This window comes from Alligator sinensis, unplaced genomic scaffold, assembly GCF_000455745.1.
Source record: "Alligator sinensis unplaced genomic scaffold, ASM45574v1 scaffold115_1, whole genome shotgun sequence".
NCBI classification, from domain to species: domain Eukaryota; kingdom Metazoa; phylum Chordata; order Crocodylia; family Alligatoridae; genus Alligator; species Alligator sinensis.
This window is the reverse complement of record NW_005841895.1, coordinates 1,875,228-1,898,114: the sequence shown is the minus strand read 5'-3', so window position 1 is coordinate 1,898,114 and position 22,887 is coordinate 1,875,228. Positions and strand designations below refer to the sequence as shown.

The following is a 22,887-nucleotide window of genomic DNA, read 5'->3' as shown; positions in this document are numbered from 1 at the left end:
AGTACTGATCCACAAAATAAGCTCAAAATAATTGGCACAGACTCTATTCCTTTCTTTTCTTTTAATTTTTTTTCTTTCTTTTTTTCTTTTTTAAAGCAGCTAGAAGTTTGAAGCTGAACACAAGAAATACAAATTTTAATTCTTGGAGAAGTTGTTAGGGTTTTTTTGTTTCTCAGTTACACAATTGATGTCTTTCTCAGTGGCCCAAATTATGAAGTAGTGAACATACCCTTTAGGAGTGAAATGGCCCTCTAAAAGATTATGTATATTAATGACTTTTTAGCTTCTCCATTATGAATTTTATTCTGACACACTTGTATATCTAAAGGAGCTTGAAGTCTTTAGGGTATAGTCTTCCTAGATGGAAGAACATCAGTCCTGTTTAGTTGTACTTTTTGGATGTATGGAAGGCAAAATGAGAAAATACCCTAGGTCATTTGTATATTTGATCATCCCTCTTCTCCCCATGGCAAAATTTGGTAGGATTTTTTGTTAAAACACTTTTTTCTTCTTGCAAAAAATTACTTTTTGTTGTTGTTTTCCAAAATGTTTTTGGACTTGTTCTACCTCATGGTCAAAAAAAAAGGGGGAGAAAAAAGAAAAAAAGCCTAGAGGTTAAGAACAGTCTCTCTTAGGCCAGTAATCTTCTTGGTATTCTATTGTCAGAAAAATTAGCTTGTGTGCAGAAAAAAAAATGACCATTTTTACAGGGTGCAGGATTTCATTAACATTAACAAATTCTGTGTTAGCCTACTAACTTTGATGTCTCTTCTGCTCTTAATCTCTGCTAAATACACATATTCTTGGAAAGGAAAAAGTGTAAGGGTGAAAATGCCAGCTCTTAGCTTTCACTCGTTTCTCCACTATAAAATAATAGAGTGATTGGTTGCAATTTCCCAAATGATTAGCTAGTATTATAGGCCTCGGGTTTTGCGTACCCAGGTCAAGATGACATAAAGCAATGGTGTTGAACTCAACTGGCTCCACGGGTCAGATGAATAATGCACGGTTGACTCCGCAGGCCAGATTGGGCAAGGGCATTCACTCTGGTTATTCTGGGAATGCGGTGCATGCAGCATCCATATGGGTACCAGTCTGGGACGCATGTTGCACATGGGCCCTGAATTGGCTGGGGCAGGCCCCCTGCTGCCCAGAGCACCTGCATCTAGAGCAGGGCATACTTCCCAGCGAGGATTGCATGCAGCATGCCTCCTGGGCTGGCTGGAGCAGGACTGCGTGACGTGCATCCTAGACTGGCTCTGCACAGACAGCACATGTGGCGCAGGTGCCATGTGCAGCATGGCTGTGGCTCAACTCCAGGCCCAGAGGCAGCACTGGGTGCTGGGTAATGAGGCTCTGCAAGCCCGATCCAGCTCATGGGCCTGTCTTTGACACGCCTGCCTTAAAGCATTATGATTTCCAGGGAGCAGGTGATCAACATTTTCTGAAAATCGGATCCCAATGAGGTTGAGAACCACGGGCCTAGAGTGAGTTGGGCATTGCAGTTACGTTAGTGATTTTGGAAGAAAAAAAACTGTACTTCATTTCCTGCATTCTTTTTCATACATCTATCTTTGGTTTCATTTGTTTATATTCTCTGGGGGTTTCTTTTGTTTGTTTTCACTCTAAATTTGCTTGGAAAACTAATAAATGCACTGATGGACAAGATACCCCTTAACTGGTTACAAATTTTTCTCAAAAAAATGTCTGTACGTAAAGCAAAATGTACACAGCTCGGTTTAGTTGGTGTTTAAGGTTCAGCCATCCAGTCGATAGGAGCTGAATACCTTGTGTAAAATGACTTTGTAATATTGGCTCCAGAGATAATTGCCTTGTTTGAGCTCTACCTATTTTTAGAGACGTAATGCTAAGAGTATGATGTCTATTTCCCATACAGCAGGAAACTGAACATTTTAATGAAGTAAATAGAAGAGCAGGGTTGAACTCCCAATCCTAGAAATATCTATGAACTTACTGAACTTTGCTGCTGAAACAGTCCCACTGGTTTCAAAAGATAACTCATGGGAGCACAGTTAGTCATATATGCGGATTTGTACAATTAGGGCCCAAGCTAGGTAGTCATCTTTGGTTTTGTGCCCTAGTTTGGGAGGTTCTCTTGTGTATTTGTCTTCCTGTGTGATTGAGTCACGTCTTCAACTCTTTACCTCAGTTACTCATCCATCAAACTGAAATACCATTTTGCCATCTCACAGGGGCACTGCAAGGATAAATCATGGTATTTGTGAGGGGTTTGGCAAGCATCAGAGGCAAGTGTTGTCACTAAAAGATACATTTTCAAAATGCCAGTTTGTTAGCTTGCTATTTGGATTCTAGATGCCGCCCATCATCATAGTAATTAACCAATAAAGGGTCAGGTAAGCAAGATTAAAATGCAGAATATAGGAATGGCTATTGCTAGTTATCATGTGTTGTTCTGATCCGAGACAGATGGTATTTTCTGGCTTTTTTTTTCTCCATTCGGCATTTTTAGGGGTTTGTTCTTGCGGTTACCATCATCCGAGAAGCAGTGGAGGAGATCAGATGTTACATGCGCGACAAGGAAGTAAACTCCCAGATCTACAGCAAGCTCACAGCAAGAGGTCAGCTCTTTGGCTCCAGCTCTCTACCTCACCCGCTGCATCCTGTAGTTGACTGCTGGAGCCGCAGGGGTTGCAATTCAATCAAATGTTACTGATAATCAGAGAAGCAGAGTTCAAAGAGTGGTGGGGTTTACAGGCACGGAGGCACGTGGCTTAACAGCCGCTTGGTTGCTTCTGGCACTGGCAAGGCATCTGCAGGTCTTGGTGAACTTGCAGATAGCTTCTTGCATAACTGCAATTGAAGCTGCTTCTACTCAAGTGTTTCCCCAGGAAGTAAATTGAGAGCAAATGTGCATGGGCTAATTATTTTGAAATACTCGAGAGCACAGTACATGCAGCTGGAGTGGTCAGACTCTCACTACTGTTGAGATTAGCATGTGTGACAGTGTTTTTGGTGCTGGATAAGCCGAATGATAAATAAAGTTCCTTCTCATGGTTTAAAATTTATATTTATGCACAGACAGGTCTCTCCAGATAAGTACTTGGAGAAGAGCACACAGCGGTATAAAATTTTAGGCTTAAGTCAGGGGTTGGCAACCTAAAGCCAATGGGCTGGATCCACCTGTGATGAAACTACATCTAGCCCCTGGTAGCTCAGGGAATTGGCATCATATTCCAGCCCAAGCAGCAGAAGAGGCATTTCCATAGTCCTAGGGTATTTATACACATACGCTTGTCTGCTCGAATGTGCTGGAGCAGAGCCTGCTCCACATGTGAGCTGATGTGCCCGGCACTGCATTGCATGCATTTGTATAAGTGGCCAAACGTTCATCAGTGCTGAGAAAATGGCAGCGGCGTGCTTTTGAACTAACACCTTTGATGTGTTTTAGTTCAAAAGCACACTGCTGCCATTTTCTCAGCACTGATGCGCATTTCACCATTTATACAAATGCATGCGCCCATGCTGGAAGTGCCTGGTGCTGTGGTGCAAGCATGTATACAAAATAAATGCCCCTATTGCCTGCCAGGTTCAGTTCACGCTCACTGTTGCAACAAAGGAAGCATCCCTGGGGTCCTAGTGCCTGCATCTACGAATTCCCTTAATAGCACCTGCCGATCGCCAGTGGGGGCTGCCTGGGTACAGCCTGTGGCAGGGGCTTGGTTGCAAGCAGTGGCCCGCAGTGGCAGAAGGTTGCCAACCCCCAGCCTAAACCATAGCTCATACCAGAGCCTTCTGCTCCATGTTCTTGTCCCTTTCCAGTGCACTGGATGTGTTGGAGGAAATGGAATTAGGTCTGAATCTGGATTAGCCTGGAGTCGGGTTTTGTTTAAAAAAAACAAAAAGCCCAGAATCCTTTGCCTTTGCTCACATAGATCCATTACTTGGAGAATTAGCGGTGAATGTCCTTGTGGGGGAAGTGTTATTGAAGGGGAAATGGATTTCCATCTTCCTCTCCATCCCCAGTCTCTAAGTGACTTAAGTGCAAGAAGTCATGTAGTAGCAATGAAGGTGAGACTAGAGATGTGGCAGATATGATGTTGTGGTTTAAAACCATGTATGTGGTTTCTCCTAAGTAGCCATGCACCAGTATTTCAATAATACCTTGTTTTCCAGGTATGTGGCATTACTTTCCCATCTATGTAAAAAACACATGTTGTATTGTGACGTTTCCTATATGCAATATTTAATTTTGACTTAAGGGTGCTGAAGTAAACAATCCTCATGCAAAATACACTGCCATTAATTTGTACAATTGTAGTATATAAAATACCGTGCTATTAATAAGCTCTTCTGAAAAACAAAAACCCTACTGCAGATTGGCAGTGAACATGATTTACGTAAATAATCATTAACCCTTTATAGCTTGGTTTAAATATTTACTGGGTACCACATGGCCAAAAGGAGTTAAAATGGTAAAAGATATAGATTTCCATTGCTACAACTGAGAATACAGAAATAGTTGATGACTATACTGATATAAAAAATGTAAATTCTGGGTTACCACGGCCATCTGAACTGAACCACTCTAAATACCAAGGCTATAGGCCTGGATGACTCCTGGTAAAAAGTTTTATTTGCAGAAATGTGTAGGATCGGATAGATTAAAATTAATGTGAGAATGTTCCAAAAAATCAAACATCTCATTTTTGATATGTCAAAAATAATTTTAACTTTCCACTTTGAACCAGTGTTTAATTTAGGATTTTATTTCATATTTATTTTTCAGAATCATTGTTTAGGTAAAAAAAAAAAATCTTTTGGCCACCAAGCCAAAAAAAAAATCCATTTTTGTGTGTTCTTTCATACAGCACAGCCCTGAATATAATAAACACCTTGTGCTTGAAAAGCAGAATGAAACATCCACTGAGTTCTGTTAGGCCAGCTCCTCTTCCAGGGCACCACTACTGCCCAACCTTGTTTGCCAAAATTGCTCACGTATGAAAATATTACACAACAGTACTTTGTCACAAAAAGTACACATTAGCATTCAATTGCTATTTCCTCAGCTGGTTTTCCTGACAACAATAGAAACATTTATTAGGTTTGTTGCTTATAACTTTCAATATTTTAATACAGTATACCTTGTTTAGCTAGCCTTCCCTCAAATTTTGAAGTAATGAGTTTTATGTCATAAGGACATACATCTTTTATAAGGAAAGATTTTTTTTTAAGTAGACATTTCTAGACTCATAAGATACAATAGTTTCATTTAAAACTTAAAAAAAAAAATTGAACTGTACTTTAGGCATCAGTGATGGTGGTGATTTTTTAATATGATCATTGTTTAATATTATGCTTAACAAACACACTTTAAATGCTACTTTAAGTAAAGAGCTCCATCCTTAAACATGGAGTTTCTGTTAATGCCTTGATAATATCAGTGAGGCCAGGGGATATTTTTTTAATGGAAATTGAAATTTAGCTGGCTTCTCTTCTTACTGAGCATCAGTCTTCAAGGTCTATAGTACTTCAATTTGAAGACGTAGTGAGAAGGATAATATTAAAAAGAAAGGAAAAAAAGGTCTGCCATTTGGTTCAGGCTTTAAACACTTTGCTAGTTTGAGTGCAAGCTTTCTTTTCATTGGAATTGCTTAAGGTTGTGTATATTTTACATGCCAGGAATTATGAGGCTTCTCTGGACTAGGGAATTGGAGTTGCTGAATATTAAATCCCCTTTTAATAACATGTTCTTACTACAACATTTAAAGTGCTTGGCAACCAACAAAAGCCCCATCAGAGAGGGGTGTGCTACATCTATTTAAAGGTATAAAGGAGTTGCCTTCTGGATTCTATTCATTGATCTATAAGGGGTCCGACCTTTCCTTAGTTCTTTTCATATTGCAATTACATTTCCCATGAATGATTCTTCCCCCACCCCCTTTAACTTCACTAACTTCTTGAAGAAACTGAGTGGGGTTGGCAGCTGCGCACTAGCATAAAACCTAAGCCTTTTCATTCTTCTTTTTTAATGCATTTGCTGAGATAACAATAATGAGATGCTACAGTGGTCTAGTGAGATCAGATTGTAGGGAACAGAAAAAGGAAATGATTTATTAGAAGATTTACCAGTAAGACAAGTGCATCAGGGATGATTAGCTAAACTTTTTAAAAAGCATTTGCATAGCAATTTTGGCATAGAGTTAATTTAACCATCTTGCTCTGCATGTGAAAGCCAGCAACGTTTTGAGGGCTTGGCTGTCAGAGGTGCTGGAGTGTCCTCACTCCTGTTGACTACAGGCTTAGCACTTCAAAAAATAGTTCATAAGTATATAGATGTCACCAGTGATAATCTCTTCTTTGCCATTCGCTAAATGCAGTTTTAACCGCCAGAACCACAGCTCTTCAGGTTGTAAGCTATATTTAGAGAAGCAATGCCTTTTGGGTATAGGTAGTACCTTGCACCCAGGGTACTATGGACCATGACTGGCATGAGGTATTATCACAATCCAAATAAAGGTAGAAACATATTTAAAAGGACAGTGCAGGAGTGTGTGCCTGTTTTCTAAAAAGTCATTATAAAAAATTGCAATTTGGGGAAATTTTCCCTGATAGATGGCATTTGGGAAGGGTAAAGTAAAAGAAGTAAAATTGCTCTGTTGTTCTTGAAGAACAGCTGTGGCAGATCTAATAGTTTACTGCAACCTTTTGCTGACTCATCTTACTTTTGCTGTAGAATATTTTTCTAAATCATCACAAAAATCGCTAGATAACTTATTATTTTTCTTTTTCCAAACAGCAGCCCCTCTGTACAATTCCAAGGAATTAAGTGCTTGCTCATTTCCAATTCAAGTAGAGATTTCAGCACATGCTTATGTGCTTTTCTGAGAAGGGATGGATTTAAACAAGCTTAAATGACTTCATGGGAGTCGGGATCTTCCTGTCTTTGCTGTGCATCTTTCTCCTGCTTTGCTTTCTTGCCAGTTGCATCACTACAGAGATGCAGATTTACTGCTCAGTTAAATAATCTCTTGTTAATGCACCTCTATAACACAAGTTCTTTCACCAAGCTAAGCAGACGGCACTCCAATTTGTTCGAATGCAAACTCTCTGCTGTTTCGTAATTTGGGCTTTCAAGCTTTCCTCTTGTTTTTCCAGTTGTCTAGCGCTGTTTTAGTGAAGTTCTTTAGATTCAGCTGTTCCCTTTATAGTGAACAAAAGGGAATCATTTTTAGATCACTTTATCTATTTAATGTAAATAGCCAAAGTCACGTTAGAGATTGCTGAAGAAAGGTGAGATAAAATAGTGACTGTTTTACCAAATGAACCTTTTATTTGGCATAATAAACAAGTTTTGAGCCTGATTTGCCTTTTTAATTTTTTTTAATGGATTGCTAATGTTAACTTTTTGATATACTCTGCAAATTGGAGTTTAGAGTTCACAATTTGCTAGGACGTATTTTTACAGGATGCTGTTTATTTGGAGGCAGTTGTTTGGATTGTAATTAAAAATAATCAAATTTCAGTCCTCTATTCATAAATGTACAAGAACCCTTGTGTTACAAAGTCTGCAGGCTGGGTTTCTGCTTGATAGAGAGCTAGGACTTTGCTTGCAAATTCCAGGGTTGTTTTTTCTTCTCTTTTTCTTTCCCCCTGGGTAACAGAGCATAATAGAGGGAAACTACACAAAAAGTAAGAAATGTGAAGAGACCTCCTACTGAGGGGGTGCTCCTTCAGATACAGATCATCAGCATTTACCAGCCGTACAAAAACAATATTTTCCCAAACCCTCTGTGCCCTGCTCCACTGCTTGCACAGTATAAACTAGGAGCGCAGCAAAATGGATCAAAACAACCTATTTCTGATTTTCGGATGGGTTTGACTTGTTTTTGTAAACATTCAGCTTCACCTTTTAATTCTGAGTGAATTGTGTTTTGATCCCTGCCATGATAAAGACTGTGCAAATCCCACATGAAATCTCCATTTAGGCCCTTATATGGTAGGAGGCATTTCCCTTTGCTCATGTATTTGACACTTTAAATTGTCTGCATAATGGCGTGTTCATCATGCTGGGGATCTGGTGGAAATTCAAAAGCCCATGGTTGCATGTCAGTGTGAACCATTTCCATGTTAGTGTGCACATTTTTTTTTTGTCTCTGTATGACCCGAACAGGCACTTTCAGAGCACATGAATAGCTGAAACTGAGACCTCTAGGCAGGGATTTTTGTTTGCACGTACAAAAAAGGCATAGAAATTTCTTTTCTTTCCTTTAGAAAATTTGAAGAAATCCCATTGCACAAATTAAGAATGAAACCTATATTGTTTAAAAAATAAATCCTCAACGTTTTAAACTTGGATAATGTGACTAAATGGAACAGGATTTTTGAGATCTGAACTCTGCATTCAGTGTTAATTATTGAAGTACATTCTAATTAACTTCTGAAAAAGTAGATTTAACAACTGACATTTTAAAATATTGTTATCCTTGTTAAAACTGGACCACTTGGAATAAGCTCCTGGCACATGTATTATATACAAAATATCTTACTAATGTTTATAATCATGTTGAGAATTGTTATTGGGTATTTGCTTAAATGTACATGAAAATTCCAATATTTTGTTAGCTAATTCCTTTAAAAAACCTACAGAATTCCCAAGATCAAAATAAAACTAATTTTAATAAATGGCTTTATGCGAGTCTTGAGTCAAAGGAAACATCTGGTCTTGCCTTCTTAGTGAGACATATGGTGCTTACTACAAAGATGTCATCCATGAGGGGCCATGAATTTGGTTGGCACTGCAAAATTAGATTTACTTGTTAAAAGGGGTGTGGATCTCTCTTAGACAACAGGCATCCTTGGAAAGAGCATATTGGTTAGAAAAATAATGTGACCTGTCCTTTTTTTTTTTACGTTGCAAGTGCCAATACTGAGATGCTTATTGGGCCTCCTGTGTGCACTTCTCATTATTTCTGATTTGAAATGGCTTGTAGTGGATAATGGTCTTTCCCAGATGCTGGCATAGAAAGATCCATAAAGATTTTTTCTGCACATGGTAAAGATGAACGAGACAAGATGATGGTCTGCTGTGGTGTTCAATCTTTTTCCTAAGGTCTATTTATTTTTAAATAGCCTGTCTCACTGACACTTTCTCATTAGTAATCCTGTAGGTCATAAATCCTCCTACCAGTGGTCACCTAATATCCCTGGGGCTCACATCAAAAGCATACTAGAGAAATAATGTAAACCAATTTTGAATAGTCTTAAGTGAAATTCACATCTCCAACCAAGTGCTTTTTGTACCAGGGTTTAGGAACTTTTGTGACCATGGGGGAGGAAGTTCTCAGAGCTTCCTTCCTTGTATGGTAGAGTATTCACCAGTGTTTGCTGTTATACCATGAATGACAATATAAGGAAGGAAGCAAGAGACCTTTTTAATGTCCTAATATGATAGACTCCACAGATGGTACACAGTGAGTGATGTTGTTCAGGAGTGCAGTTTTCTCTGCAAATCTCTCAGTGGCATGTCATAGAGTCTAATCCCCAGTACGCTGCTTGTGCCCCTGGCTGTGAATTCAAAGACTTCTTTTGCCCAGCATACGCTTTATTTCCTCTACTTAACTAACATTTCACAAGCCAAAAACCCAGGCCTGTGAAGACCTATGAGATATTTTTGAAATGGGCCATGACTGCTTATAATTTGTAGCAATAATTACAGCATGCGAGGAAGTCTGCATTTATTAGCAGCAGTGATGAGGCATGTTGTTAAGCACACTGTGTGTCACCAGAGCAGCAGGCTGCCTGGGAGCTTAGAATGGCTTTCATTGTTAATTTGGAGCAGAAACACTGAAGCATATCCTGAGAGGGATGCTAATGAAGGGACTGCCAGTAGTAAAATCCCTGTGACCTTTGGGCTTTTTGCTAATTTCCTTTCCCTCCTCTCCAACCCGCCCCCCCAGCACACCCCTTTCTCCTTTCCCCCGAGCTTGCAACAAGCCCGCTAGCCAATGAATTTCAAGGTACAGTAGGAGCCTTGTCGGTACCGGGGTCCTGCTTGGCATGAACTCCCACAAGACTTTGCCGCTTCCATCCAAACCGCAACCAACCAAAGAAGCTTTTGTTGAGGTATAGCAGGCAGGCGCATAAAGGCAGAGTTTAAATTAACAGATAATAAATCACTAGTCACCGTAAGAAACCAAATCTAGAGCTGGCTAATAATTTTAAGTTACTAGCCAATTGTTCAATTAATCCTCTATTTTAAAGAAACTGGTAAAATGCCTGGCTACTGCGAGAGAATAAATGTTAGCATGCTCCTATTAGAGGCTACCTATGAAATTATTGTTAAAAATCTTGGATTGAAAGCACAATATATCAGTTTAGTGACTTGAAACCCCAGGAGAGAAAACCTAGCACCTCGATTTGTAAAACACGGGCATCTCCCACCTACAGCACTAGTTAGCAGTAGTATGGATCCGCTCCTGTGTAGGGACATGATCCATTGTCCTTTTGTATTAGAGTTGTTCTTGACTGCCTCCAAAATGATCTGTTTAAAGTAACTTATATATAGCTCCCAGCATAGCTTTTTGGACTTCCAGTGTAGGCGGAGACCCTACTTTTCTGTATGTTTTATCGTAATTTTGCTGGAACGTTTACAACTGACATGGTATTTATTGTACCTCTGCAGGAACCGTGAAGGTGAAGAGTTCTAATATCCAAGTAGGGGACCTTGTCATTGTTGAAAAGGTTCGTAGGGATGGGTGTGGGTGTGTATATGCACATATAGATAATATAAAAGGTTTTGTTTGTGAAGTATTCCTTCACATTCGGTGAAATATGATTCTGAAATATCATGCCACTTGCTTTTTACAGTAGGCTAAATAGTACTGAGTGCTGGATATTAATGATCTTGAATCACCTTTCCTAGTAATATCCCTTTTCCTATAATTTTCTATTGCATTAAATCGTCATGGTAAAGTCTTAACGCTAAATCTCTGTATGGAAGCCTATGATCTGAATTTCCCTCATACCTCTGCATGCCAAGATAAAAGGGCCAAATGGCCCTGCCTCTGTGCATCCAAACAAGTAGGTCAAATTGTTTGCATTTACAAATGCATTTTTTGCACTCATAATTGTATTTTTGGGCACATAAGGACACAGCTGCCCATGTGCAGGCTTGTACGTGGCAATATAATATGTTCCTTACTATGTAAGGCACCTCTGAATTTAAGAATCATCCAAAATTCTGGCTTTCAATCTGAAAAAAATAAAGCATCAAATAATGACATACTCTACAGGGATACAGCTTCTGTATGATGCATATAATAGCTTTCAATTCATTTTAATTGAATTTGAGTAAATTACTGGATGGGGGACTATATTTAGAATAAATGCTTATTTTAAAAAAGTTTTCCTTTCTGAAGGAATACAGTATTATTCTTATATGAAATCTCTCTCCTGTAATATTATAGGTATCTTGATCTGAAAGGATGCGATATGTATTTTGATATGTTTTCAAATGACCCTCTTCTACATTCAGCTAGCGCTCCTTTGTTCAGAAGATGGTTTTCACAGACTTGCTTTCTATCTCTGTGCAATGTCTGTCACTATTTTAATATAGAGATAGCTGCTACAGAGAAAGGGCTATCAGAATTTGTGCAACAGAAAGCATATGAATCTGCCTTTCTGCAGTAAAGTTAGTTTTTTAGGCTTTGAAACAAAATCAGTCCTGATCACCAGATTCTTGAAGAGCAAAACCTTTTTTTTGTTTTTTTTTGGTTTTTTGGGGGTTTTTTTGAAAGCTGTTATTTTTCTGCCACATCACTACTGAGGATTGTGGGGGTTGCCTATGTATGCATCAGTGTATACACAATAATGGCCTTTCTTTTCGTAACAGAATCAGCGAGTCCCTGCTGACATGATCTTCCTGAGGACGTCAGAAAAGAATGGTAAACATCTGGAACCAATTGTGAAAATAGCCATTAACCTTTCGCTGGTTATTTAGAAAAAATAATCATCTGAAAATGCAACAGAAATAGATAAAACTTTTGTGTTAGGAAGACGGACAAATCCAAACACTTTGAGCTGTCTTTTTTTTGTAGTGTTCTGATAATTTTTGATGATTAAAGGATATAGATAGTTGAACCCAAGTTGAGGTGCAGTTAAGAAAACTCACACAGTTGCCTGTTTTACATGGAGAGAGGAGAGAAACGGTCAGAACAGCATTCAGCTTTGTCCTAGTGAACCTTGGGATGCTTTGCAAGAGAATAGATAAATGTTTGACAGAGTTTTTAGAAAACTATATTATGAAGATTCAGAAAATAGTCTGAGTATGTCTTAAGGACATGATGTAGAAGGTTACTGTGTTCTGTAGTACCAAAGGGGTAGACACGCATAGCTTCCATGTTTCAGAAACCATTGCGCCTGTAGTGGTTTATCAAGTGAGCAGCTGCCTGCAGCACTATTATCTTAATGAGATCATATTCCTTTTAATTTGTATCCATTGAAATTGTGAACAAACTCAAAGCAGTCTTTATATTGTTAAGGTTGTTATTTCTCACCTGTTATCCAGCACTATCCAAATGTCCGACCTACAGTCATGTATTTTAGTATCTGAAAATGATCTATTTAACTTTTTTCATATTCATGGATTCCTCAACCACTGAAGTATATAAAGTCATTTTCCTTCTATTTGATATGAAATAAAATGGAGTCAACAGGAGAGGTTGAAAGATGCCAGCTCCAAACTATACATTGCTAGAGCATTTCTAGGGGAACTAGTAGATGTGGTTCTCCAGAGTTTATTGCTTCCCATTAATTGTACGTGTAAATGTGCCCAGTGAGTGCCATAGCCAGTGGTGATTGGGCAAAAGGGTTATTCTGAACCCCAAAAATCAATTATTTACAGAGCCTAGGAGTGATAAAAACTAGGGGATATAAGTTACCAAAAACAAACATAGGAGGAATCTCAAGAACCTTTTCTTCCTATGGGAATAGCTATTGAATTACATTTACAGAGAAATTTGGATGAAATGTGCTATACCTAAAAGAACTACCCTGGGCACATCTACATGAGACATGAACTGTGCAGTAGCCTAATAACACTGTGCAGTAGCACATCACAGCCCAGCCAGTGCTAATACACTACTGCACAGTATTATTAGGCTACTGCACAATAGCATCACTAAAAAGGCATTCACTGGTGTTAGTACTAGCATTCACATATATTTAGTACTTGGTTATACAGTTATACAGTTACTGTGCATATATTTAATACTTGTATAACCAAGTACTAAATATATGCGCAGTAACCACTGCACATTAATGAACGTGTAGACGGCACACCCTATGTACCTGAAGTGGAAGTAGGAAGATTATTAACTTGTATTGAAAATCCACAGGATCCTGCTTCCTTCGCACTGATCAACTGGACGGTGAGACAGACTGGAAATTACGTTTGCCAGTTACCTGCACACAGAGATTACCAACAGCTTCTGTAAGCAGCTTTCTAGCAAAATATTTTTTTTTTATTGCCTTGCAAGTTTGAAAGAATAGCTAATCTGCCAAAAGAGGGGGAAATGTTTTTTTACAGAAGATGGAATAACAACTAGTGTGCCAATAATAACATGCCAGGCTGACCTGCTCCAGACCTGAAAGTTTGCCTGTGAAGTTTCTCTGGGCTTGTCCCCGATACCCACTCTCAAGCCCTTGTTCCTTAGAAGGCCTGAGAAGAGGTGGTGGGGATGAGACTGGAGCTACCTTATAGACTAACTTCCATTTCTGAATCAGGTCAGTGGTTGAATGGGTTGTCCAGTGCCACCAACATATAGACAGACTCCAAGATGAAGACTTTGAAAAATTATATGCACATTTGATCATCCAAATGGGACTAAAATAATCCATTATTCTCAAAAACATATTGAGATGTTTTGGGTGCATGTTATTTTTATTACCTGGTTCTCATTTGAAACTAGTTATTGCTTGAGATATTTTTAAAACCTGAGAAACTAGGTTATAAGGAACAAAAAGCAGCGTTTTTGTTGTAAAGACTACGAAATGGTACTGTATAAAGATGAAGTTGATATGAACTGCATGCCAATTCCTTATCTGAAATATGTTTCTTTTAGCTCTCCGATCTATAGTTTAAGTGTATCCCATGAGACATAATTAAATCTTACAGGTGCACTAACCTCTTGTGCTGTATAAGGTGTTCTCAACATGCTTTGGGAAGTGTTAAAGCTAGTTAGGTTGCTAAAGGGGAATGGCATTTGATTTAAAAAAAAATTCTTCAATCACAATTACAGCTTCCTTTCCTCAAGGAGAGGAGACAAGCAGACAGCTCCCTGAAGTTCATTAGGGACTATACCAAATAGATGCAATTTACTTGACAAATGTTTAGGTGTTGCAATGACAGAAAGCTCTGACAGACTTTGGGATATGTCTACACTAAGCTTGCAGTCTAGCTGTGGCAGCATGGCACTCAGGGTGGGCTAATTGAACCTTGTTGGCCCACATTGCTGTAATTAGATCTAAGCTGTTTTACCCATCTCTCTAATACAACACAGTCACTGCTATGTAGACATGCCCTTGCTGCTGCTTAGCTACTGTCCAGAGTAACACCTTGAAATGGGAGGTGACTAATGGACTTTTCATAGTATAAATGGAGGATATCTACCAATATTTCACTACACAAAAGGTCCATTCCCTTGATGATTTTACTTTCTGCTTTTTCATATGGCTTTCTTTACATTAATTGAACTTCATTATATTCCAAGAGCAAAACTTGTGTATTTCCCTGAAACAGAATATTAGCTTCCACAGCAATCATTGCTTGCCTTCAAGAAAGGAAAGCTTTAATCAGTTGTGCCTCTTCATCATCTGAAGTAAACATATTGCCTTCGTCAACCACTGCGGATCTCCCAGTATCCTAAACTGTAGCTATAGTACAGTTTATGTTTAAAAAAGAAAGGATCTGAGAACATCTGTTTTACAGCATTCGACATATAATAAATATGTTTAAATTTAATGTTTAAATATACAAAACCCTGCATAGAAGTATAAAAGTTCTTTAGCAGTGATTTTATATAATCCTAGACATTAGCAGGGAAAATGGCTTGCAATATTAGCATTTCTGCTTTCTTGCTACTGCAGAATTGTTCCCTATTGCACATGCTAATGTCTTGACCTAAATGTCCAAAGCCTTTCATTGTTTCCAATGGCAGACCATTCCACAGTCTATTAGAAATATTATACATTGTCCTAATTATTCAGCCTGATACTTCCCTCATGATGCACCAACCATCAAGTAACTTCCAACAGTTTCTTTGCTGACACTGCCATTCTTGAGAAGCTTTTCTAATGATTTTGTTCTTTCTACATCAGAGATTTTTATCATATCATTACTTCAACTCTTCCATGTTAATTTATTTAAAGAAATGGTTGTCAATTGTAGAGGCTTTAAAAGTGTGTATTGTGTTGAACTATCCATCTTTTAACCCTCTGCTACAACATTTCCATTCTGTATAGGACCTTCTTCAAATTCGATCCTACATTTATGCAGAAGAACCTAATATTGACATACACAATTTTGTGGGGACCTTTACCAGAGTAAGTATTGACCAGCCCTTCTTAAGCAGTGTATAGAAGTGTATGCCATGCATAGACCTTTTAAATAGTTTCTGCAGACTTTCATATTTCTTCTGGAGAAGCACTGACATGTTGCTATCGCCTGTACAAATATGCTGAAGTTAAAAAGTATAATTCATCTATTAAATTTAATAATCCTCCCTTCCTTCTGCTCCCCCCAACTCCAGAAAAAGAAAATGAAAACTTTATAGCTCATAGTAGGTTTGGCATAAAAAGACGCAAGCTGTGCAGAGCAGAGGCCCTTATTCAGATGATAGTAGATGTGCTCATTGGCGTCAAGCATGGTGGTTGAATACCAAGTTCTCCTGTTAAGAAGAACTTGCTCACTGCACAAGCTGTAAAAGATGAAACAGCTATCCATTCAGAGCTGCATGAAGGCAGAAAATGAGCTCTCAAATGTCCAAGCTCTGCACTGGTGGCTCTTCTCCTTCCAAAGGAATGCAACTGGAAATTTTATCTGATGGGTGTATATTATATAGAGGGAAAAGTCAGAGCTGCAGAGTTGAGGAAATTTGTAGAACTCTTTGTAGGTGTTCATTTACCCAGCATTCTTTAAAGGCAAAGTACTTTAGACTTCATCTCCCAATGCACGAAAAAAATTACACCAAATCTTGCTTACTCATTGATTGACATATCATATTATTCACGATGCTTTCCAAGCATTTTTGAGGGATTTAAATGGGAGGTAAAATTATGCTGATACTTTACGATGAGACGCACAGCAAATTGTCAAGAATTTTCATGAGTGGATGCTGTTGATGGAAAGCATATTCACTGATGGTGTGATCCTGGGGGCTGTTAATCCACATGGCGCAATAGAAGATGTCATATCATTGTCAAATATTTATAAAAGAAGCCCCTCATTCCATGCCTAACTTGCAGGGGGCTTGAGCAGGAAAGGTCAGAGGAGATAAAAGTATAGACTTCTCCATCCTTCCAGCTTGTAGAAATGAGATGCCTGTATTTATTGTCTAACAAGGCTAATCACATTGCAGGATTTCTCTCCGGTTCACATACAGATCTAATAAGTTGTTTGAATTATTTTTATTCATGTGTGTCTGTTGTAGGAGGACAGCGATCCTCCAGTAAATGAAAGCTTAAGCATAGAAAACACCCTCTGGGCCAGCACAGTGATTGCTTCAGGTAAGATGGAAGCTCTTGTAATTTTTTTAGGGAGTATGTTAGCAATTTTTTAAAATCCTTTTGTAATTGGAATAATCATCTCTGTCAGTTGGAGAAATTTGCGGTTGGAATGAAGTTTTCCACTTGTCCTAACACCTCCAGGGAGTTGAGTTGACATCTAATTACCTGTTGGACATTTATAGATGAGAAGGAATCGGAATTCGAGTGGCCTTTGGGCACTTCTCGAGCATCCACTACCAGAATAGCACTTAATTGCTCTCAACATTGACGTTCTAATCTGTAACAGAAATTGTGTCAGATTCTAGCAATAGAAGCTAACATAAAAATGGCCAGGTAAATGCTTCTGCTGACTTGTGGTTTTGGAGGGGTTAAAATATATATATTCTGTGATAAATGTTGGGATGTTGGGAGGCATGAATGCTTATCAGGAGAAAAGACTTGTTCTTGGAGCATCCGATGTACTTATTAAAAGGTTTCCACAGGAAAGTGGCAGAAGAGGAGTGAAATTCAGGGCTTGAAGTGTCTGAGTTTGCAGCTCTTTCATGCTATGGTGTTTAGCTATTTGCTGAGAGACATCAAAGACTGGAAAGAAATACAGACTTCAAAAAGTTCTACTTTATAATGGAACTGAGATTGTTTAATTAGCAGAAAAAGATAACTACTTTTCACTTCTTGAGTGTTTCCATCTCATGCTTCTGCTGGTCCTTTTTAAAATACACTAAAATGTTGTCATAGTGATTCATCCTTTGACATGAAATGTAGATGTCCACACACAATTTGGCAGAGTAATTTTTTTTTTTTTTATAGATCAGTAATTATTAGCTGGTGACTGGCTTCCCACTTTGCAAAGAGCAAATACACATGAGCGTGTGCAGGATAACTGTTATGCCATGTGGCTAGACAGTTAGTAATGTGAGTTCCAGTTCAGCCCCTCTTCTAAACATAGATGAGGAAAAATAGGCAGGAAAGCCATTGTTCTAGATCAGTGGTTCTCAGCTAAGCTCAAGGCACCCTTTCATAATTTTTCACAGTTTAGGGACACCCCAGCCGAGAACCACTGAGCTAGAACCTGGGTTGTGCCAGGTAAATGGGGGCAGGTCCACACCCTACAGGACCCTGCTTTTTCTACTGCCTGCCCCCTCCCAGCCCATGGTCTTTACTTGAGGGGCAGTGCTGCTTCACCAGGGACTTGAAAGCTGGACTGAAGTCACATGCACCTGTAGCCCCAGGAGCATGAAAGAAGGGAGGGAAGCATGGAAGATAAGCTGAGCTAAAACATGCAGCACTGTGGCCCCATGACTGCCTGTCCGCTTGCACGCGTGCGTCGGCACACAGCATTCTGCTGGGAGTGTGGGGCTGGTACGGGAGCTGCTGTCAGGGCAGGGAGCAGCCATGGGCACTGCTTATCTGTGGGATGCTGGGGTGCCTGATGCTAGGGGAGAGGAGGAGCAAGCCACAGAGGCTGGGCACCACAGCAGTTTAAAAGCATCTCACGGCACCTGGCTGAGAATTCCTGCTCCAGACACTGTGCCCTCCACCTTTTTGTTCTGTGAATGCTTATCTTGTGTACTAGTTGATCCAGCGGGTGGATTCATGCAAACAATAAGATACTGTATGTGAAACAATGCCGTACAACTGGATGCAGCTCCCCCTCATGCATTAAAGCAGTCACCCAGCATGCCCCGTCTGCTGCTGTAGTAGGAGTGAGTGCGCCTCCTCTTGCTGTTTGCTGTCAGATCTGGAGTAGCCTGCCATCTGCTGATCTGAATTGGGTTGGTCTTGCCACCTTCTGCCATCTGGCTCAGAGCCTTATTTTTAAAGGAATGCTTCCCAGACTGTATTTGGAAGCCACCTCTTTTCAACTTACACTTTAAGTTATTTAGGACTTAATTTGCAGCCTGCTGAAAGCCTAATTAATAACAGGAGCAGGGAAAGAAAGCAAATTATTTTAAATTAGTCTAGGTTTGGAATAAGACTAAGATTCTCTTTCCAAGAGATGCCCATGCTCACTCTTAGCCTTTTATGAAGTGATTCACTAGAGTGCTGTTGTAGCATAAAAATATACTTGTAGCCTCCCAGCAGCTCCATCTGTTGCTGAATAATAAGAGTTAACCTGATTCTGCCCTCACTGGGAATACCTGGGCCACTGTCTAATTTAATATTCACAATGTAATATGGAATTGTGTGGTCTCTTCTCACGTTAGCTGGTCCTGCCACTTATCTATACCCATTTTATTCTAGAAATAATTATTTTCCTTGCCTCTCTGATAAGCTGTACAGCCAGTGAATGACTCTTCACATATATTTTTACACCTATTACAGTGCAGCTTCTAAAAATGCTGCCATATAATTCACTATCATGAAAAGTTTGGGGGCATTTTGCTTTTGAAGGACAACAAAAAGGCACAAGGCAACAGTGATTGTAATTAAAGATTAATTGGGGGTGGCAGGGGGGAAGGGTAAATTTACCTGTTTTATCAGCTAATTGTAATGCTTGGAGAAGGGAGAGAGAATTTGTGCAGTTAAAGGGAGAAAAAATGGAAGGGATCAGAAGAAATAACTTAATCTGTTATGTCCTTTAATGGAAACATCTTTGTTCCATTACCTAAACTTTAATGGTATACTTGGCACGTTTATTGAATGGAGGCTTCACCTCTTAGCACTGTTGCATATAGAGGAAAAATGAGCTGAACTTTTGTGTTCAGAATCAGTTTTTCTTTTGCTCCATTTATGATCCAAATACCTGAATTTTGTTGCTCTTCGGTTATTATGTACAATTAATAAACTTAATTTGTTAAAAGTGTATTGAGCCCATGAATCAGATCCTTGAGGAATGTTCATCTTTCCGGCTGCTTTAAATGAGAGGGGCATTTTTCTTGTCTGTTTGTTGGGGGCTTGGTTTGTTCTTGTTTTGATTTTTTTTCTGTTTTCTCAGTGTTGTATATTTTGTCTTTTTCCACTTAGGTACTGTTGTGGGCGTTGTTCTTTACACAGGGAGGGAGCTGCGCAGTGTTATGAATACTTCAAATCCACGAAGTAAGGTACAGTTTAAAAAAAAATAGCAAGAAAAACAACACCCAGATACCTTGAAAAATGAATATTGAGCCTTCTGCCTATTACACAGCAAATGTCTGAGCACTGGCTATGCTGCAGTGGCAGCATCAGCTAAATTTTAATTGATGTTCAGCTTTCAGTGTAGGATCATCCTCAAAGCCAGCTCTTTTTCCTCTATTTTCTCAAGACTGCTGTACACACCCTTTTAATATCATTACGATTCTGTTTCTCTCTTTTTTTCTTAATGATAGATTTATCCTAGTATAATCCTTCTCATCCTCAGAGCTATTAAAGCAAAGTTAATTGTACAGGCTTTGTATTGGATGTGCTGAATAAAAAACAAGGTGCAAGGGAAGTTGTGTAATTAGGTCATAAGTTTATTAATTCCACTGCCCGTGGATCACTGACAAGAACTCATACAGTGCAGATTGTGACTCTATTTCTACCTGTTCAAGGGCTTCAGCCAGTCCCCCTAGCTGGTGCCCAGCCAATTGCTTGTCTGAGGGTTTAGGGGCTGAGGGAATGGAGTTGCCCATTAATGGTATATGACATTATGAGCTCTAGCCTTGCTCCTCAGTTTTTTAGAAGAGTTGCTTTCCTCCAAAACCATTTTCAGTTTTGTTTTATCAAGGCAGTGGGCTCCCTAAGGAGTGCAGAGACTTTGCACTGGGCACCAGCGCGTGTTGAGTTGCAACAATTAGAACCTGCCTTTTTTTGTCTACCTACCTGGGTCCCTCATCTTTTATAGAGGAGGCAAAAAAACCCCACCCCACCCTGGCCAATCTGAAAGGGAGTAAAAAATTCCTTTTGAATCGCAAAGATGTCAGCTAGTACAGTGGCACATAGTTAGCCATGTTAGTCTGAAATCAGGCATAAGGCAGGGTAGATAATCACCTTATACACTAACTAAAAGTGATAAGGAGCATAAGCTTTTGTGAACTTGAGCTCACTTCATCAAAGCTTATGTTCCTTATATATCTTATTTAGTTAGCTAATGCAGGACACCTATACACATACACTGAGGTGGCTCTGACACACTGTAATTACAGCATGTCAGAGCAGACACAATTAATCGAGTCTGCTGGAACATGGTAATTCTCACTCTCCAGCAGTATCATGTGTATCGGTGCCCCCACGCTGAAAAGCGATGACAGGGTGCTTTAACTAATGAGCTTTAGCAAGGTTTAGTTAAAGCGTCCCCACTGCCATTTTTCAGTGCAGGTACTCTGATACATGTGGTGCTCCAGGTGCTTTAAAGCACCACCCACCCATGCCCAGAGCATGTGTATAAATGCCCACAGCAGACCTAAGAAACTAGGTTCAAATTAGGGGGAAGTGGGATCCACTAATTCAGTCTCTTCTCCATGTACACAAGGAGCCAGTGACTTAGCTGAGCCTGACCAGCCTCCCTGCCTGGGAGGGGAGAGACACTGAAATGACCCCTACATTACCTGCCAGTCCAATGAAAGCACTGCTGCTTTAAATTTGCAAGAGTTACATAAATATACAAGCATAGTTCATACCAGTGGAACTACATTTCCACTGGTAGGTTATGATTTTCAACTGTATCAGTAGAGTTAAAATAATATAATTGTTTGTGTCTAGACAAGGCTTCATTGTCCCCTAAGTTCTTTGGACGTTAGCAAACCATTCCCGACTACTCGGGTCATTTCACATCTTGTCAACTGATTGGGTCTGTCGGTACTCTTTTTTTTTTTTTTTTTTTGAAAAATGAGTTTACAGTAGAAAGTGGCAGTCGCAGATGGATAGTCCTCCTGCAGCTGTAAAATTTTTGCTGCTAAGGATGCAGGATCCTGAATGTTGAGTTAGGGGGAGAATTGCTTTGAAATGCAGAACAGACATTTTAAATTAAGATAAGAAAGTGTCTAGTGATGAACATTTTGAACTACCAGTGGCTTTGAAATGAGCATGCCATCTCACTGTTTTTGGTTTAGGTCTGTGCAGCTTGCTCTGCTTATACCCAAGAACGCTAGAGCTTTCATTTATGGGTTTGTTTGGTTGGGGGTTGTTTTCTGTGGGGGGAGTGGTTGTAATAGAGATGCTATCTCTATGGGTGCGCACACACTTCAGGCATAGTGACAGCTCCATCCACATGAGATCATGGCCCCGATAACACCTCTACGTGTGTTCTAGGAAATGCTGTGTTTTGTCTTGTTTTATTTGCTTAGATTGGGCTATTTGACTTGGAAGTGAACTGCCTGACCAAGATCCTGTTTGGAGCTTTAGTGGTGGTCTCGCTTGTAATGGTGGCTCTCCAGCATTTTGCAGGCCGGTGGTATCTTCAGATCATCCGATTCCTCCTCTTGTTTTCAAACATCATTCCTATTAGGTAAGGAGGTCACTTAATCCTCCCCAGCAAAAGGTTACCTTCAATGCACTTTGCACACTCTTTTAACAAGCACAAGCAGGTAAAATCCTATCCTATGAGGTAACTAAATAGAAAAAGAAAGAGTAAAAGACAAAGGACTGGTCAAACATCAAATAGAGATCAGGTTCTACAATTTTTAGATCTGTCTATGTGCACTAAACTTCTCCACAATTACAGGTTTAAATTAATTTCCTATCACTTGGACTGGTTTATGTGCATACCTGGCTTGGATGTTTATGCTCTGTCGTACTGATTGGATTTTGGCAGGTCACTTGCAACCAAGCAAGAACCTCTTTAGTTTTCCCCGCTTCATCAGGGTTTAAATGGGACTAGTCACAGACAAACCTTTCTTATGGCAGGCATTTTTAATATGGGAGGACTGCCCTTTTACTGCAGCCACTTCCTATGGCAGCTCATGGTGACGATGTCATCCAAAAGTTTTAGAGAAAATTCTGCATTTCTCTGGGAGCCATTTATCAAATTAAGCTGTTTTTTTTTTCCTTTTTTTCTTTCTCTACACAGTTTACGTGTAAACCTGGACATGGGGAAAATAGTCTATAGCTGGGTGATCCGTAGAGATTCCAAAATTCCTGGGACAGTGGTTCGATCCAGCACTATTCCAGAGCAACTCGGAAGGATCTCCTATTTGCTTACAGACAAAACAGGTATGCAGGTAGATG

General features: G+C 39.5%; 1 protein-coding gene across 1 annotated transcript in view; it reads left to right on the top strand.

Annotated features, from left to right (window-relative positions):
* The window catches only part of ATP9A (ATPase phospholipid transporting 9A (putative)), a 71,322-nt gene that overhangs the window by 4,394 nt on the left and 44,041 nt on the right, over positions 1-22,887 (top strand). The window contains exons 4-12 of the mRNA XM_025197346.1: positions 2,492-2,600; positions 10,664-10,722; positions 11,873-11,924; positions 13,377-13,471; positions 15,502-15,582; positions 16,689-16,764; positions 19,729-19,805; positions 22,008-22,168; positions 22,730-22,872. Of these exons, the coding sequence (XP_025053131.1) occupies positions 2,492-2,600; positions 10,664-10,722; positions 11,873-11,924; positions 13,377-13,471; positions 15,502-15,582; positions 16,689-16,764; positions 19,729-19,805; positions 22,008-22,168; positions 22,730-22,872 (853 nt within the window). The remainder of the gene's footprint in view (positions 1-2,491; positions 2,601-10,663; positions 10,723-11,872; positions 11,925-13,376; positions 13,472-15,501; positions 15,583-16,688; positions 16,765-19,728; positions 19,806-22,007; positions 22,169-22,729; positions 22,873-22,887) is intronic.